Source organism: Neolamprologus brichardi, chromosome 14 (genome assembly GCF_056152115.1).
Source record: "Neolamprologus brichardi isolate AB-2024 chromosome 14, ASM5615211v1, whole genome shotgun sequence".
NCBI classification, from domain to species: Eukaryota; Metazoa; Chordata; class Actinopteri; order Cichliformes; family Cichlidae; genus Neolamprologus; species Neolamprologus brichardi.
Genome location: NC_142117.1, coordinates 8,106,034 through 8,123,390, shown reverse-complemented (window position 1 = coordinate 8,123,390; position 17,357 = coordinate 8,106,034). Strand labels below are relative to the sequence as shown.

Here is a 17,357-nt window from a genome sequence, read left to right as displayed (position 1 = left end):
TGTGTGTGTGTGTGTGTGTGTGTGTGTGTGAGTGAGAGTGAGAGAGTGAGAGAGAGACTTGAATGTTATCATCACATCACAACAACAGCAATTCAGCCTTTTCTTGAGGAACTTTCTTTAACTTCCTGTCTTGTCTTGTACTGATCTGCATGATTCAAATACACATAAAGCAGCTTCACCGGCTGACCAGCTGCTGGAACTGCCTGACACTAAACATTTTATCTGCACCTTGGCTTTCAGAAGTTCAGCTGCTGAATTCGGTCTTCCTGAAGTTTCGACATGAAAAGACGCAACGAGACAAGATGGCTGCCAAGTTGAATAAAAGAACCCTTCATTACAGAGCGGGAGAGGGAGAGGGAGCAATCTCTCCTTTGAAAGTCACCAGGCTGAATCCAGTAAAACCAAAGGCTGTAATTAGACAGAGCCATTACAGCCTCACTTTGAATGTTGTGTGTGTGTGTGTGTGCGCGTGTTGTATTATGTTCTGGTGTGGATGTATGGACTGTAATTGTGTGTAAAAGGGAGACCAAGTGTGTGCATCCATACAGACAGATGTTAAAATGCCCAGTGAGATTTTGCAGGGGAGTGATTTAGTTAGAAATGTTTTGGTGTGTGTATGTGTGTGTATGTGTGCGCATGTGTGCGTGCGTGTTATGCCTATCCTATATGTGACCTACAGGAAATGCTGCATATTTGGCAACCTTATACATGCCCAGAAGATGCGCATAGGCACACCTACACATGAGGTGGACGTCACGCTGAGAGGAATGATGCTGAAAGACTTTTGATAAAGGACAACAGTAGGACAGAATCTGACACACACACACACACACAGACACACACAGGAATAAGACAACAAGTTAGTGGCTTTATGCAAGAGACAAGGGAATCAAACTCACTCTATAAACTGATTCGAAATTGGGATTTGACTGTGCTTTGTTCACTGAGACCAGAAAAACAGCTGCGAGAGACATTTGCTATTATGCCTTTGAGAAACAATGATAGTGAGTCAGTTTCTGGCACTGCTGTTACATGGTGCACATCATCAATCTCTTTGCTTACATAACTTTGACACCGGAGCTCAGGTAAGTGTTGGGTTCCTGTTTCACCGAGTGTCTTTAACCAAATTTTGTAGGACAATGCGCTTGGCTGTAATTCTGCTTTCACAACTTTGCCATTTTATGAAGGGCAGTTTGTGTTTGTTTTTTTGACAAAAGGGAAGCCTAGAGGGCCATTTGTTTACTTTATGAGTTTAATTTAGATGATTTTATGGCAATGAATTTCAAAGGACCCATTTGTAGGATTTGAAATATTAAAAAAATGTGATGATTCATAGTGGAAGAACATTGAAACACAGAGAGGCGTGCTGAAATGTAACAGATGCATCAATAAATAATAAAGTATCTGCAAAGAGACTTTGAAATAAGGGTAATACCTGCAGGGTGAGCACTTGTGACCATAACAACATGGTTATAGTCTGAATACTGGTGTAAAAGTTCCATAAAGCAAAAATGACTCACAAGTTACGGAGTGCATGAAAATTATAGGCTGGGGAAGCAGAGAAGTTTTTTCTTCAGCCTTTTAAAAAAGAAAAAAATATTCCTAATACCAAAACTAAACATTTCTGGGTAACTTTCACAATATCTCAGGTTAACTGAACAATAATTAATATTGTCAATGTTTAATCGACAATGCTGAAAAACTCTAAAACAGACTGGTGACTTGCCCAGGGGGTGCTCCACTTTTTGCCCTATGATAGCCAAGTTAGCTTCTAGACCTCCCAGGGCAAAAGAATGTGGCCCATTATCAATATATAAATAAAAAAACATATATTAAAAATACATGATATTTTTATGTTTAGAGAAGTACACAAACAATTTAAAGTTCATTATTCTAATATGTAACATGAGCTGGATTTAAGATTTTGTGGATAATGGTTATTATAATAATGTTCACACAGCTGTCAAACTGCAAAGTCTATAAATAGACAGATTCTTATATTGCACTGATATTTAAGGATGTTTAATTGCATATCAGTTTCATTTACACAGAGAAGCAGGAGTTGTTAAATGACGCTCTGAAATGGTCATTGATATAAAATTAGACTTCACTAATGTGTGGCTAATGTCCAGTGTTATTATCTAAAGTGTGTTAATGCTTTGTTAATTATCTACCTCCACCTGAGCCAGGTACCAGGTAAAGTCACATGACTCCTCAGCGGAGATGGGCAGGAACGCGTTACTTGTAACGCGTTACTGTAATCTGATTACTTTTTTCAAGTAACGAGTAAAGTAAGGGATTACTATTGCAAAAACGGTAATTAGATCACCGTTACTTTCCCGTAGGAACGCTGCGTTACTGCGTTACTAAAACTGTGATTTTTTTGCAAGAATGTCTCATGACAGTTACGTAAGCAAGTGCCACATTCGTGACAACAGCTGTGTGCAGATCAACAATGGATCATATATCGAGTGCGGAGAGAGTATGAGTGTGCAGCGTTTAAAGCGTGGAAGTACTGACCTTACTTTGAGTTTGACTCCATAAAAAGTGACAAAAACATTAGTGTCCGTTGTGCGTGGGAAGAAAACTTATTTTTACACCGAAAAAAACCCTAAACAAGCACCGAGTGCGCTATGACGTAATGGGAAATTCACAGAGAAACTCGCGGATTCTTCAACTGACTGCTGCGGCACACCTGCACCAGGGTAAACCTCCGCCTACGCCACTCCTGCTTTACAGGTGAAAATAGAGCAACAGGACCGCTAGTCTTTGACTTTATTTATTTTCTGCTGTGTTTTACTTGCATCTATTTGAAAGACTGAGTGTAAACACAAAAAATATTTTATTTTATGTGCTGGAATGTGCAGAAAATAGGTTTAAATATTAAATTAATTTCTTCAAGTCAGAGAATGTTGCATATAATTAAATTTTTGCTTGATGCATAAAGTTAAAAGATTAAAACTAATAAAACAAGTTTTAAAAAGAGACTTTTCCATTTGATTACATTTTGTATGATGGATTATGCAGAAAAAGTAGAATTGGGATGAAAGATCTATCACTTTATCACCTATTCAGGTTGTAAATCGTGTTTTTAAAAAGTAACTAAGTAACTAAGTAATTAATTACTTTTGAAAATAAGTAATCAGTAAACTAACGGGATTACTTTTTGGGGGAAGTAATCAGTAGTTTATTATTTAATAATAAACTACTGATTTAATTAGTTACTGATTACTTTTTTCAAATAACTTGACCAACACTGCTCCTCAGTACTTCCCTGATGTTCGGGGTGTTTTTTGTTTCTGTTGTTTAGGAAGGCAACTTTCTGTTTCTTTTTTAATATTGTGTGTTATTATTGACCTCCCCAGTGGATTGCACAGCTGTGTAGCTTTGCTGTGAATAGACTCATGTCATGTACAGTAACAGCTATCCAGATTTAAAAAGCTACATTTAAAAAAACTCCCCCCAAATCCCCCCCGCAGGCATCCTCTCATATACTCCCCTACACATTACTCAACTCCACTCTACTTGGCACCCACTCCTACTTCTGTGTGAAGTCTACTTGCTGTATGAAGCCCACAACACACTCAGTATTTTTGTATTGGAAAAGGACATTTCATTTCAGCCGAGCAGTGCAGCCCAATAAGTAGAGGTTACATAAAAAGCCAGACAAGCAGCCTTGTGTTCTTAAACAGGCAGGATGGTGGAGCACAGAACGACCAAACTCATTTCTGTTTTTTCTTGTTACTGAGCACTAGAAAAAACAGGAGAATGGGCGGTAAAGGAGATAAATGAATACACACTAACTGTTCAGCTTCTTGAGTCCATAGAGGCCAGAAGTGCAGAGCCTTCATTCCACCACACTCGGCCCTCTCTCAAACTTAGGAGTTGAGCCAAGTCCAAGAACTGGTACTTTGTCTACATATGTCATCTCAGTAAAACCTTTTTTTTTCCTAGAGATGGATGTTGCATTTTTTCCACACCTCTCTGCTGCAACATGAGTCACTTAAAATTAAATCTATGGGACAATCCAGAACAGTGGATGTGCTAGAACAACGGCAAACCCGGATAGCACCGAATGTACCGAACAGACATATGGACATCGGTTCCACCCTGACTCAAAGAGCTGGACCAGGGATCGTCAAAATGGTCTGAGCTGTAGGTTCAGTTAAATATCATTCTGTGTTTTCTACATGTATCAACAGAAGGGCACCAGTTGCAAGTGGAATAATTAACAAATCACAGAGGACGGCAATAAGGCCCATTTCCTGAACTCACCAGGAAAGTGTTTACTGAAGCTGAGGGTCAATTTCTTACATCTATAGGATGAGAAGTTCTATTTATAGCCACAGTTTAGCTTTACTTTTTGGAATCTCTCCATCTTTATGTCTTCTACATAAAGTCAGAAGACATAGGGATGTGACTTTATTCTTGTAGCCGACTGCTGAATCCTCTTCAATCAGTCCTTTCGCTCACTGATACAGCATCAAAGTGACACAAAACTTTTAATGGCCTCCTGGGAAAACAACTATAACACACTGAGGGGGAAGACAGACAACTTTCTAACATTTTTTTAATTTAACATGGTCTCCCTTTGTTCTTCACCAGTGAGAAGAAGAGATGTGATCTGTTCTATTTGGCCTATTACCTCAGCTCTAGTGTTAAATAAAAGGGTGAACACTCCTTGGATTTATAATGCAGTACATCCTGTCATGCATGTATGGGATTTACTCACTATGCCAGCATACATGCTTCAATTCAGAGAGAAACTAAAGAGTCCAGCAAAGGAAGGGAAGCAACCAGAAAGAGCCAACAGAGTCTAACAACTGTGATAAATTTAGTTTTCACATTAAAAAATTGCAAACAACTGAAAACATTTTCAGCACAGTCTTTTTTATAACTTTTTGCTCTTCCTACCTTCATTACGATGAAGAGGACCAGCGTGACAAAGACGTTGACTTGCGGGTGCCTCCAGGCTTGTGCATTTCCAATGTAGTCGAACTCCTCGGCAATGCCCTGTTTGGCCCAGGTTCGGTTGTCCAGTAATGTCACCAAAGCCTCTTTCTGAGTCAGCTGCAAACCAATCAACATGCTTTATGCAGATTAAGATTAATTTAAAAACTTAAAAGGGGGGAAAAAAAGAAAAACAGGCCAAGTTGGAGGATGGTCACAGACACTCACAGATACAATGCACATAAACAATCACTAGGTCAGTAAAAAAAAACCCTTGCCATGATTTCTCTGAGTTGCACTATCACCTTTTTTTTTGTTCTTTGCATTTTGCATAAATCTAAATAAATTAAATAAATCATTATCTAAAAAGTGATAATGAAAGAGAAAACTTTGGTCACATGCGCCTAGAATTTTGTGCTAAAATCAAAATCATTACCCATTTCTCTTCTTAATACCTCTTTTTAAGAGGCATTAAAAAGAAACAGCTGGAGGAAAATTGTGCAATTAATGAGGTTACTTGGCAACAGGTCAGCAAAAAAAAAAAAGGTCAGCAACATGACTGGGTATAAAAAGAGCATCTCAGATAGGCAGCGTGGGTCTCTGGGTGAATATGTGGGTCTCTGGGTGAATAATACTTGTACTTAAAAGTGAAAAAGTCCATTTATAGTTTCATAAAGTATTGATCAGTGGTACATAAAATCAAAAGATTTAGAGAATCTGGAGAGCTCTCCATTTTGCAAAGTATTCCAACTTTTTCAGTATTGCAGGCATTGAGTATAAAAGCACAAAGTGAGCTGCAGCTTTTTAAAACTGATGGTGCACACTGGTGGGGATAACGCTGCCCACATCCACAAAGCTCACCAATGAAGAGGTTGTGAGTAAGACTAAGATACACAATTTTGAGTGTGCGCTCCAAAGAGGAGTGGGCCAGTGTGGGCAGATTTAGAGCCATACAGGCCTGACTCACTGTCTCATTAGCGGCCAAGACCAAGCGACAGCGCATGTGTGTGTACTGTCGGTGTGTGTGCAACATCCTCTGATGCAGAGGCTATTCCCTTTCTAATACTGATAATTAAGACAGATGAAGTGAGTGATATTGGAGAGAAGCCACAAGCACACACTTGTGAGTCATCGCAGGAGCAAAAAGACAGTATGCTCATCCAATCCTCCAGGGTACACAGGTGACACACAAACACATCTGAACCTGCGCTGCACACATTAAAAAACAACTACACCCTGACATGAATGGTAATAAAGTTGTTATTTAATGATCTAAGTTGGCTCACAAACACAGTGAGACATGAAAATCGTGGTTAGATGGATACATCTGAATGCACTCAGGGCCTGCACAGTGACACTTACTGCACGTAAATTACGACACAAAAAATGCAGTGGACACATAACATAAATTTTAAATATAATACAATATCATACCATAATGGTCCATAATGCCCCAGGCTTTCTTTTACATCCACTGTAATAGTTGCAGGGTGTTGAGTATATGTAATAAAAATAATATATGTTGAATGAAATTGGGGAACGTACTTTTCCAGCCATAAACTGTCCAAAGCCAGGAGGAAATGTGAGGGTAGAAAGGACTAAAGTGACCAGTGCTGGATACAGCAGACGTCTAAAAGAGGAAGAAAGACAACGAGAGAAACAGTAAAAGAGATTTCAAAAAGCAGGCACAATCGATGTGTGACACTTAAATAGGCTTGGTGATAAAGCTGTGTTTTCTTTGATTATATAAAGTCTGCACATTTGTGAGTACATGTCGACATTCCTGTTAGCACCGCTTCAGACAACTCAATTAACGCTATTTATCCCAATATTTGTACAAATGTCCAACGATGTTTAACCTTTTGTTTTACAGCATCCTGTCGGGGGAACAGATTTTATTGCGGCTACTGAGCAGGTCTCTGTTCAGCTTTCAGTGTCATGTGAAAGAGTAAATCTTCTAGGTCTTTTGTAGGATTTCATTATCCCTTTTAATCCAATCGTGTATCATCTTCGATACATGAGTTTTTGACACTTTTATATAGTGAGATTTTTTGCCCCCTGAAAGAAGCGAAATTAACCTCCTAAGACCCGAACTCTTCCACGGCATGCCTTTTTAATTTCTCTTTGATATTTGGGCTGATTGGGACCCGATTAATGTAAAAACAAAGAATTACCAGATTTTTTTTTTAACCTGATTTTTGTTTCTAAGAAAACTGAGAGCCGCATATGAGGACATTCGTTTAAAATTTCGATAGAACAGCAGCAATATAATGTCCTCGTAAGTGGATATCAGGCCCTTGTAGAGCAAAATTGAGGATTTTGGTCTAAATAACCCAAAATTCGATGTCCACATATGTGGATGCCAGGTCCTAGGAGGTTAATGGCACAATTTATTAAAATTTAAAATTGTAAAAATATGGTTCAAATTAAAACTAATATGTGCAAATTAATATTTAATTTCTTTTAAAAAGATTTAAGGTTCAATAAATGCTCCATTTTAAAAAAAAATTGAATTTTCTGGCAATGATTTCATGGTTGAGATCTTACAGGGTTAAAAAAGAAAAAATAAAGTTACAAATCAAATAAGCTGCTCTCATTTGTCCATAATATTCCTTGACACTGATCAAGAACAGCTCACGTACATCATAATGCTCCCAAATAAAGAAAAAAAAAGAGCATTTCTGCTATTTTGTCTGACATCTGATGCTACATAAACTTACTTTAATATTACAAACCCTAAAAATTCCTAATCTGAATTTGGCTTTTACAAGTAAAAGGACTGATTCTTATATAGCGCTACTACTCTCCAGGAGTACTCAAAGTGCTCTGTACAAGATGCCACATTCACCTATTCACTGTCTTCTATGCTGTTAAGTGCTTTCTAGCTACCATTCACACTCCGCTGGATGCAATGTTACACAATGTGCTCATTTTATTTATTTTTATTTTATCAATTCAGTAGTGGACAGGTACTATTAACAAAAAATCTAATTATAATCAGCACCTAATACCCATTTATAAACTTCTGACTGTTTTTTTAGGGTGAGATAATCACATAGCAGCATTTCCGTATGTAGGCATGCTCAAGACGACCTGCTGAAGTTTAAATTGAGCACCAGAATGGGGAAGAAAGGTGATTTAAGTGACTTTGAAGGGCATGGATGTTGGTGCCAAATGACCTGAGCAACTCATTTAAAGTAGTGAGATTTGCCCACAAAATGATCTCTAGAGTTTATATTATCCACCAAGCAGCAGTTCTCTCTGTGAATCTGGTTTGTTGATGAACTCTGAGTTCATAGGAAGTCACCTGTCAACTGTTTACAACCAAGGTTTGCAGAGAAACAAGGATGTACAACATGCTGGATTTTGAAGCAGATGGCCTAGCGCAAGCAGAAGACCACACCAGGTAGCATTCTGGTCAGCTAAGAACAGGAAACCGACTACAGTTCACACAGGCTCTCCAAAATTGAACTACAGAAGAATGGAAAAACACTGGCTGGTGTGATGACTCTCGATTTCTGCTAAGCAGCTTTAGTAAGTTTGTGGTGGAACGGGAGATTGTTATTGTCGTTTTGAGCACATTCATTTATTCTCATTCTCAGAGGGCCATGAAATTGCAACTTTCATTAAAGTTGCAATTTCAAATAAACCTACCACACAGTACTACAAAGCAATTACAGTATTAACCAATTATCAAACACTATTTCTGCATTACTTTGGCCAATTGTAAAAACTATTAACTAAAATTTAATCAACTGATGGTTATTGTACAATGTTATCCTGACAGTTGACACAAGTTTAAAGTAACAATGCACCATGCTTTCTGCTTTGCATAGAAAAAAAACCGATCAGATGTTACTATATCACTTGAGAAAATGCAGTGAATATTCTTTCTGGTATGTACTTTGTATGTACCCATTGCTTTATTAAGGTGATTATACTTACTTTTTCATTAGAAATTTGTTGATGACCTTCTGTTTCCTCATGAACTGGACAATGAGTCGGTTCAGGTAGACAAACAAAGCCCCACCGAAACCACTGGCAATACTGCAGACAGAGAAAACAAGTAGGACTCATTTTTTTCCCTTTCCCCACCCGGTATAATGCATCAAATCAAAACAGAATGGAATAAATTTGTTTAAGTGTAAACAAAGCAAAGCATCAACGCATCGAGTGCAACATATTTCTCACTTGATCCACCTCCATAGGGTGTCCCCAGTGCATTTGACTACAATAAAAACAATGAAAATGTAATGAGTTTCTAATCGACTGGAGGTGGTTGCTGGTAATAAGTGCAAATGTAATTCTATAAAGTTGTGGGGAACAGGAAAACAAAGAAATATGGGAATGGAGGAAAAAAGAGAAAGTACACAAAACATGTGGGAGGCATATACTGTAGACAGAGAGAAATAAAGACGAGCATGGAAAAAAATGAACAGGGAGTCAGAGGCATGAGACAGTAGGAATAAAAGAGCGAGAACACTGTCAGATGGGGATTTGTGGGGGAGTCTCAGACAAAGCGGAAAAAGAGGTTTATATAAGCGCACATTTAGAAGCTTGGTGGGAGTCCTCTTTATGGGAGTGAGAGCAAAAGAAAGCAGAGAAAAGGTGGCGGGAAAGAATAGACTCAGACAGCTACGCAGACAACCTAATGCTTATAAATTTATCCTCTTGCATTATTAATTCCATCAAATACCTTTGAATAAATAATGAACAGGATGATGAGGGAGTCTTTGCCTCTTTGGCACAGCTGAGGAAAACGCAGCACATCTACCTTTTCATGCGCTTTGTATGGTACACGTAAAAAAAAACAAAAAAACCCGGTGTCCTCTGTGTGTGTGTGTTTGGGTGGGGGTTAAGTGTTGGAATCTGGGCTTGTGCTCATGATTAAAACAAGGGACAGTGTACCGTTTGAGGACAAGAAGGTGTTAAAGCTATGATCAAGCGATGGTGTACAGACGACCGAAACAGAAATAAAATGAACACATCAAACGACTCAATAAATTAACGTAGCATTAAGTGAATTAAAAATAACAATAAATAAATAAATACAGGGCCTTCATTTATGAAAGGTTTTTCTGTATTTATATACATTTGCAGAGATACCCATTCATTCAATGCATTTTCATTCTGCATTCCTTCCATATTCAATTCTTTTACTTCATTTTTCAGTTATTATTGTAGACAACTTTACTTCATCATGCAAATGAGTCAGCTGTCACACAAACGGGGGAAACGCTGCACTCATTGGTTGACTGATCCTTACAAGTAAAATAAGTTAAGATACAAAATACAGGGTGGGCCATTTATATGGATACACCGTAATAACATGGGAATGGTTGGTGATATTAAAGTCCTGTTTGTGGCACATTAGTATATGTGAGGGGGTAAACTCATCAAGATGGGTGGTGACCATGGTGGCCATTTAGAAGTCGGCCATCTTGGATACAACTTTGTTTTTTTCAATAGGAAGAGGGCCATGTGACACATCAAACTTATTGGTAATGTCACAAGAAAAACAATGGTGTGCTTGGTTTCAACGTAACTTTATTCTTTCATGAGTTATTTACAAGTTTCTCTTTGTTCACAGCCATTGACATGTCGAAGAGGTTAACACGTGAGGAGCGGAACGAAATTGTGTTGATATCTGGGGAACGCAGTAACCGGGTCATTGCAGCAGATTTCAATGCAAGATACCCTACGAGACCACCCATCTCCCATGCTACAGTTAGCAAACTGCTTGCTAAGTTTTGTGAAACTGGTTCAGTGTTGGATTTGCCAAAATGTGGACGCAAGAAAACTGTCACTAATGAAGAAACATCAGTGGCTGTCCTAGCTTCATTCAGCAAGAGCCCACAGTGTAGCACTCGCCGCATGTCATTGGAGAGTGGCATTAGTCGGACATCCCTTCGGTGGATATTAGCTACTCACAAATGGCACCCTTACAAACTCCAGGTACTGCAGCATCTCAACAAGGATGACCCAGATCGGCTCACAGAATTTGCAGAATGAGCAAAACAAAAATTGGAACAGGACCCTCAGTTCACGCAGAAGATTTTGTTCAGTGATGAGGCAAACTTTGATGTGAATGGTGAAGTTGCCAAACAAAACCACCGCTATTGGTCTGACACTAACCCACATTGGATGGATCCCTCCAAGACTGTTGGAACAACAAAAGTGATGGTTTGGTGTGGTATATGGAGTACAACGATAGTGGGTCCATTCTTCATCAATGGAAACCTCAAGGCCACTGGATATTTGAAATTGCTACATGATGATTTGTTTCCCTCTTTATGCACTGAAGCTGGCACGTTCCCTGAGTTTTTCCAGCAAGATGGTGCACCACCACATTATGGATGCCAGGTCTGAGCATTCCTAGATGAACAGTTTCCTGGAAAGTGGATTGGTCATCGTGGGCCAGTTGAATGGCCCCCAAGGTCTCCCGATCTGACTCCCTTAGACTTTTATCTTTGGGGTCATCTGAAGGCAATTGTCTATGGTGTGAAGATACGAGATGTGCAGCACCTGAAACTACGGATACTGGATGCCTGTGCTGGCATTTCTCCTGCGGTGTTGCTATCAGTGTGTGAAGAGTGGGAGAAGAGGGTTGCATTGACAATCCAACACAATGGGCAGCACATTGAACACATTTTATAAGTGGTCAGAAACTTGTAAATAACTCATGAAAGAATAAAGTTACGTTGAAACCAAGCACACCATTGTTTTTCTTGTGACATTACCAATAAGTTTGATGTGTCACATGGTCCTCTTCCTATTGAAAAAACAAAAGTTGTATCCAAGATGTCCGACTTCTAAATGGCCACCATGGTCACCACCCATCTTGAGGAGTTTGCCCCCTCACATATACTAATGTGCCACAAACAGGACTTTAATATCACCAACCATTCCCATGTTATTACGGTGTATCCATATAAATGGCCCACCCTGTACTTTAAAATGAAGGCCCACATTCAAGTAATGTTAGAGAAGGTGGAAAATAATGGAGCCTGTCAGTATTTCTTACTTTCATAATAATGGTTAATGATGAGTTCTACTGATATACATCTTACATTTTTATTTATTGAGTTATTCACTTCTCCTAATTTTGGATTTTTTAGTCTGCAACACCAGAAAAAAAAATTGCAACAATTTGCTTTATAAATAATTTGCCTAATTGGCTGTTTGTCAACAAACCCATTAATTGTTTCTCTGGTTAGGCTTTTGTGCCGACTACAAGAAAATTTCTGAAATGTAAATGACATATCACTCATTTTTTAAAATATTATCTCACATTTTCATTGTACATTTTTGGGAAAACGAATCCATTTTTCGACAATTTTTTTATTTTCTGATTTTCTGTTGCTCATTGGAGGAAGTCGTCAGCAGAATAGTTTATAATAAAAGTAATCACCGTCCTGTTGGCCTACAAAAAGTCCAGGTACACACATTATGGACACATATACGTGTGCAGCCTTCACATGTTGAGGTGACCCTCTCCCTCCTAAAACAGTAAACTGTAAACAGTAAGTAGAGTAGTGTGTGACTCTTCAAAGACATGCCCTTGGCAGCATGTAGCACACACCAAACTCTTCCTGCCCTAGTTGACTGAGACACTGACCGACTTTCCGTGCTTGACAGCTACTGGCAGGGGAAGATGGAAACTACAACGATGCACCGGCATGCACACACACACAAATCTGCCAGTGCGCACATACAGACTCACACAGTGTAAAACTAGAACTAAGCACTCTGCTGCCTTCTCTGGAGACAGTGTACTGTATGTGCAAGCCACTGATGCAGTGGTGGGTGTTAATGCCTCTGGACAAAAAAAAAAAAAAAAACTAAATATGAAAAAAAAAACCCCGAAGGATGAAGAACAAGAAGATGACGCTTCCCCCCCCCAAAAAAAAGAAAGAGAGGGATTGTCTTCTCAAGTTAAGTTACACAAGTTACACACAGGCACACGCTTTCATCTGAAAAAGAAGGACAGAGTATGGAGCAAGAGCACCCCCTCCAAACTCTCCATCTAGGAGCCCGTGGTCTCTTTCACAGGCACAGAAGAGCCCTCAGGCTAGGACAGGATAAAATAAGACGTCCCTCAGTGCGCTGGCAACTGTTGCAAGCTGAATAATCCATGTTAGGTGACTCACGCAGTCCACCCCGAGGTAACACCTTCACAAGCTACAGTAAGTGGATCTCCTGAATAATGTCTGAATTTATGAGGCAATCATAATAAATGGGAATACCTGTCAGAGCAACCAGGTGGACAAAAAACTGACTCAGAGTGGATGAATTTATTTGAATTTTTTTTGTGAAACAAGCTAGTTTCCATTTTCTTACTAATATTGGTTGACAATCAGCTTTTTATTCATTTAGGCTTGGTCTTATTTACAGTACGGACCTGCTGGGTAATGTCTAATTGATGAGTTGTTGTTGTTTTTTTTAACCTCTGTCTTTCTTCCACAGCATGTCTTTTATCCTGTCTTCCTTCTCTCACCCCAACCGGTCGCAGCAGATGGCCCCGCCCCTCCATGAGCCTGGTTCTGCCGGAGGTTTCTTCCTGTTAAAAGGGAGTTTTTCCTTCCCACTGTCGCCAAAGTGCTTGCTCATAGGGGGTCATATGATTGTTGGGTTTTTCTCTGTATCTACTGTGCAATATAAAGCGCCTTTAGGCGACTGCTGTTGTGATTTGGCACTATATAAATAAAATTGAATTGAATTGAAACTAACTTCAGCATCTTAACCAACTTACCCAATGACAGCGAAGGCAGGAAGCTCCTGGAGGTCAAAGGGAAAGTCTAATCGGAAGCGGGTTTTAAACAGGGCTGTGATGGTCTCTGGAGAAAGAGAGAGAGGACAAGCCACTGTATCACTGACCTCAAAGTCATTAAGCGAGGTTAAAAACAGGTCTTCTAAACACATGTAGGGCAATAAATAAAATATATTAAAGCTACTGATGCATCACTGACTGATCAGACTGATGGAAGGAGTAAAAAGGAAAACTTCAGCTTACTGTGGAGGTGATGACCAAAAAATGGCAAATGGCCTGTATTTTGTATAGCGCCCTATTAATCCCTCAGGACCCCAAAGCGCTTTACACATCCAGTCATCCACCCATTCACACACTGGTGATGGCAAGCTACATTGTAGCCACAGCCACCCTGGGGCGCACTGATAGAGGCGAGACTGCCAGACACTGGCCCTCTGACCACCACCAGTAGGCAACGGGTGGTGTCTTGCCCAAGCACACAACGACCGAGACTGTCCAAGCCGGGGCTCGGACCGGCAACCTTCCGATTACAAGGCGAACTCCCAACTCTTGAGCCACGATCGCCCCAAAACTCCAAACCTCACAAAACCTGACCACATTAAACAACTGGTGGGAGAAAAGGCTGTGAAAAACTAAACCACTAACAAGATCCTGGAAATCCCAAAGAAGTTTGGACGCCTGCCACTGAGAACTTCTCAATTTACTGTTTTGGTAGGAAGAAAATTCTATTTTTAGCACCTCCAGTGTTGCAGCAAGTCTTTGTCCTTTACTCAGTATATTATTTAGACTTGCACACATGTAACTAGTAAAATAATGACAGAGCTTTATACACAGATTAAAAACCCCATTGCCCCCAGGCTCAAGAGGTATGTAACACTCCAAGAGCCAAACCTGCAAATATCAACATGTGTGGTATCCACAGAAACCTTAGTATCTCAGCTAAATGCTCATACAAACCATTTCTACAACCACCAAACGCAGCGAAAACAAGCAATGATTAAAAGAGCAGTTACGTAAATGCGCAAAAGTCCGCTAAACACACACAACCGAGCCAAGAATTCTCCAGACTTCAGGTAGCCATGAAAACAATGGCTACTTAGCTTGCAGGACTCTCACACATTCCAAAACACCAATTCACTAGACAAGCTGCAAAAGAAGACCACAAAAATGTCACTGTGATTCTATTGGCTCAACCGATTAAAAAGCCCCTCAGAGTTTAAATCGCCAGAGGCCATTTAAACTCACCAGGGTGCAGGACAGAAAGGGCCCGCTGACTGGGAATGTGTGGTTAATTCTTCAAAAATATTCAAAAGACAAGCATTTCTAGGCATGGTAATGAAGTTAAATAATTTCTGCTGTTTAATACCTAAAAAAAGTCAACTCGTATATGGTGTCCAAGGTGTGCCAAAATTGGACATACTGTACAACACCTGGAGATTTATTTATTAAAAGTCCTGCAATTTTTCAGTTTCACTTTGGAAGCATAAATCTTTGTTTATAAATTGATTTCTGCTTTTCTGGATTACAGTGTCAATTAAAGCATATTTTAAAAAGGATTATATGCTAGAAATTATTTGCTATTATATTGTATGTTATATGCTAACAAATAATATCACAAAAGACTGCATGAAATTGAAAAATTTGGACCATTCAATCCCAAATTCATAGCAGACTGACTCCATCTTATTGCTGCTTTTTCACTGTCTTAATTCACAAAAGTTGCTGTGAAGACGTGACGTGATGGCTCAGCGCTTGCAGACCTGGTCCCCGTCTCCAAACCACTAAAATATTGGACCTTAAAGTGGACTCACTCTGATCATTTCCAGCCTTATATTTGAATTCTAACTGCATGACTCACAGCTCGTTCCTTATCGATCTTAAACTGAGCCTTGGTGAAGCCCCTCAGTTTATCCACTGTTTGAACCAACTATAAGGCCACTCTTGCTTTGATACGACTTTTTTCTGATTTTTTGGCCCTCAAAAACAAAAGACACTGAACATGCCACTAGCTACTACAAAAATGGATTTGATTGTGCTGGACTGAGTGTTCCTAATAAAGTGCTTATACTGTCTTATACTAAGTACAATGAACACATCAGTCTTACCTTCATCTCTGTTCCAAACAGCTAATACCCTGAAGATGAAGGCACTGAAAGTGGCAGCAAAGAAGCCCCTCCAATAGTTCCTCACAGCAAAGAATGTGGAAGTTACTTCAATACTGAACAGCACACCTGAAACACACAAACACCACAAGGCATGAGCACTGACATTTAAAATATGCACAAACAAGTGAAATGGACTTTTCTTGACATGCAGACTTCATGTAACACCCATGTAACAACAACATTTCCTTGCGTTGCACACAGATGAATTTGTCCGCCAGCGTCTGTATTCAGACATGATCTCCATTTTTGGAAGTGTCATTTACCTCAGTTAGCTCAGGCTTAGCAAGATGAATTCATGGTGGGGTGGAAGCACAGGCTGAAGAAAAACCAGCTAGAAGCTAAATAAATTATGTCACTGATACAAAGGCGTGTAGTGTGCTCCAAGGCTGTTCCAGGGCTCTAAATTTAACATGAGATGATACGAGGGTGTGCAGAAAGAGAATACCTCCGCAAAAAAACATCTCCCATGAAACAGCACTGATTGCTCCATCCATTTCAGCAACATGAAGCCCATTATATGTTAAGTGGGTTACACATTGTAAAAGTTAAACAGTGCTTACACATTTAGCTCATTACAGAGTGCGACAGGCTTCAGGTACTACATCACGTTTGCTTTAGACTCACCTCCTATGGGGGCAGCGAAACAGCAACCAACTCCCACGGCACAGGCTGCTGCCAGCATCTCTATGTTCCTCGACTCATTCTGAAACCACACAGTGGTTAGATTTCAGTCACCAGCAGTCATTCAACAGCAACCACAACAACAACAACACCAAAAGTTGTTGTGAAAAGGAAAGAAGTGAGTCAATTCATTACATTTTTTCCTATGACACACTTTTAATAAGACACCTAAGCAAAAAGTGCATCCGGAAAGGATTCTGTGTTTCATTTGTTCCACATTTTGTCATGTCACAGCATTATTCCAAAATGGTTTCACCTACACCCTCCATATACATGCTCCATAATGATGAAGTGAAAAAGGTTTGCTTAAATTTATTTTTTCATCAAATAAAAAAAAAAAAACCTCCTCCTACTACTCATAACAACAACAACAACAATAATAGTAATAATAATCAACAATTAACAAGCAAAATAAAATATTCCTAAATCAAAGCAAAATTGAATTTCAAATGAGTACAAAACAAAATGGATGTCTTAAAAACAAAACAAGTCAAAAAATATTTAAAAAAAAAAATACCATGGATATATGGAAATCATTTTTTATATTTTAAATTAAACAGTAATAATATTAATGCTGGATCATATAATGAGCTGTGTCATAAGACAGTCAGAAAGACAGTGGGAAAGGGACAATCATGCTGCATGAGCGCGGGATGGACTGTGGTGCATTATGGGAATGGAGGTTTTTTCCTTTCTTTTTGACACTTCTGGTCTTATTTACCTTCATTCCTATGAGACCGATGTCCTTCAAGCAGCATGGCAGTGGTAAAGGAAAGTTACTGCGTGTTTTA

At 39.3% G+C, this 17,357-nt stretch overlaps 1 protein-coding gene across 9 annotated transcripts in view; it reads right to left on the bottom strand.

The window, feature by feature from the left end:
• LOC102785730 (chloride channel protein 2-like) overlaps positions 1 to 17,357 on the bottom strand; it is a 211,472-nt gene that overhangs the window by 64,632 nt on the left and 129,483 nt on the right. For 5 of the 9 annotated variants that reach the window (XM_087850736.1, XM_087850732.1, XM_087850738.1 and 2 more), the window contains 7 exons: positions 17,288 to 17,311; positions 16,510 to 16,588; positions 15,826 to 15,951; positions 13,703 to 13,787; positions 8,896 to 8,997; positions 6,496 to 6,580; positions 4,915 to 5,070 (listed from right to left, as the gene is read on the bottom strand). In XM_087850736.1, the coding sequence (XP_087706862.1) occupies positions 4,915 to 5,070; positions 6,496 to 6,580; positions 8,896 to 8,997; positions 13,703 to 13,787; positions 15,826 to 15,951; positions 16,510 to 16,588; positions 17,288 to 17,311 (657 nt within the window). The remainder of the gene's footprint in view (positions 1 to 4,914; positions 5,071 to 6,495; positions 6,581 to 8,895; positions 8,998 to 13,702; positions 13,788 to 15,825; positions 15,952 to 16,509; positions 16,589 to 17,287; positions 17,312 to 17,357) is intronic. The other 4 variants (XM_087850733.1, XM_087850734.1, XM_087850741.1 and 1 more) reach the window with 1 other exon arrangement.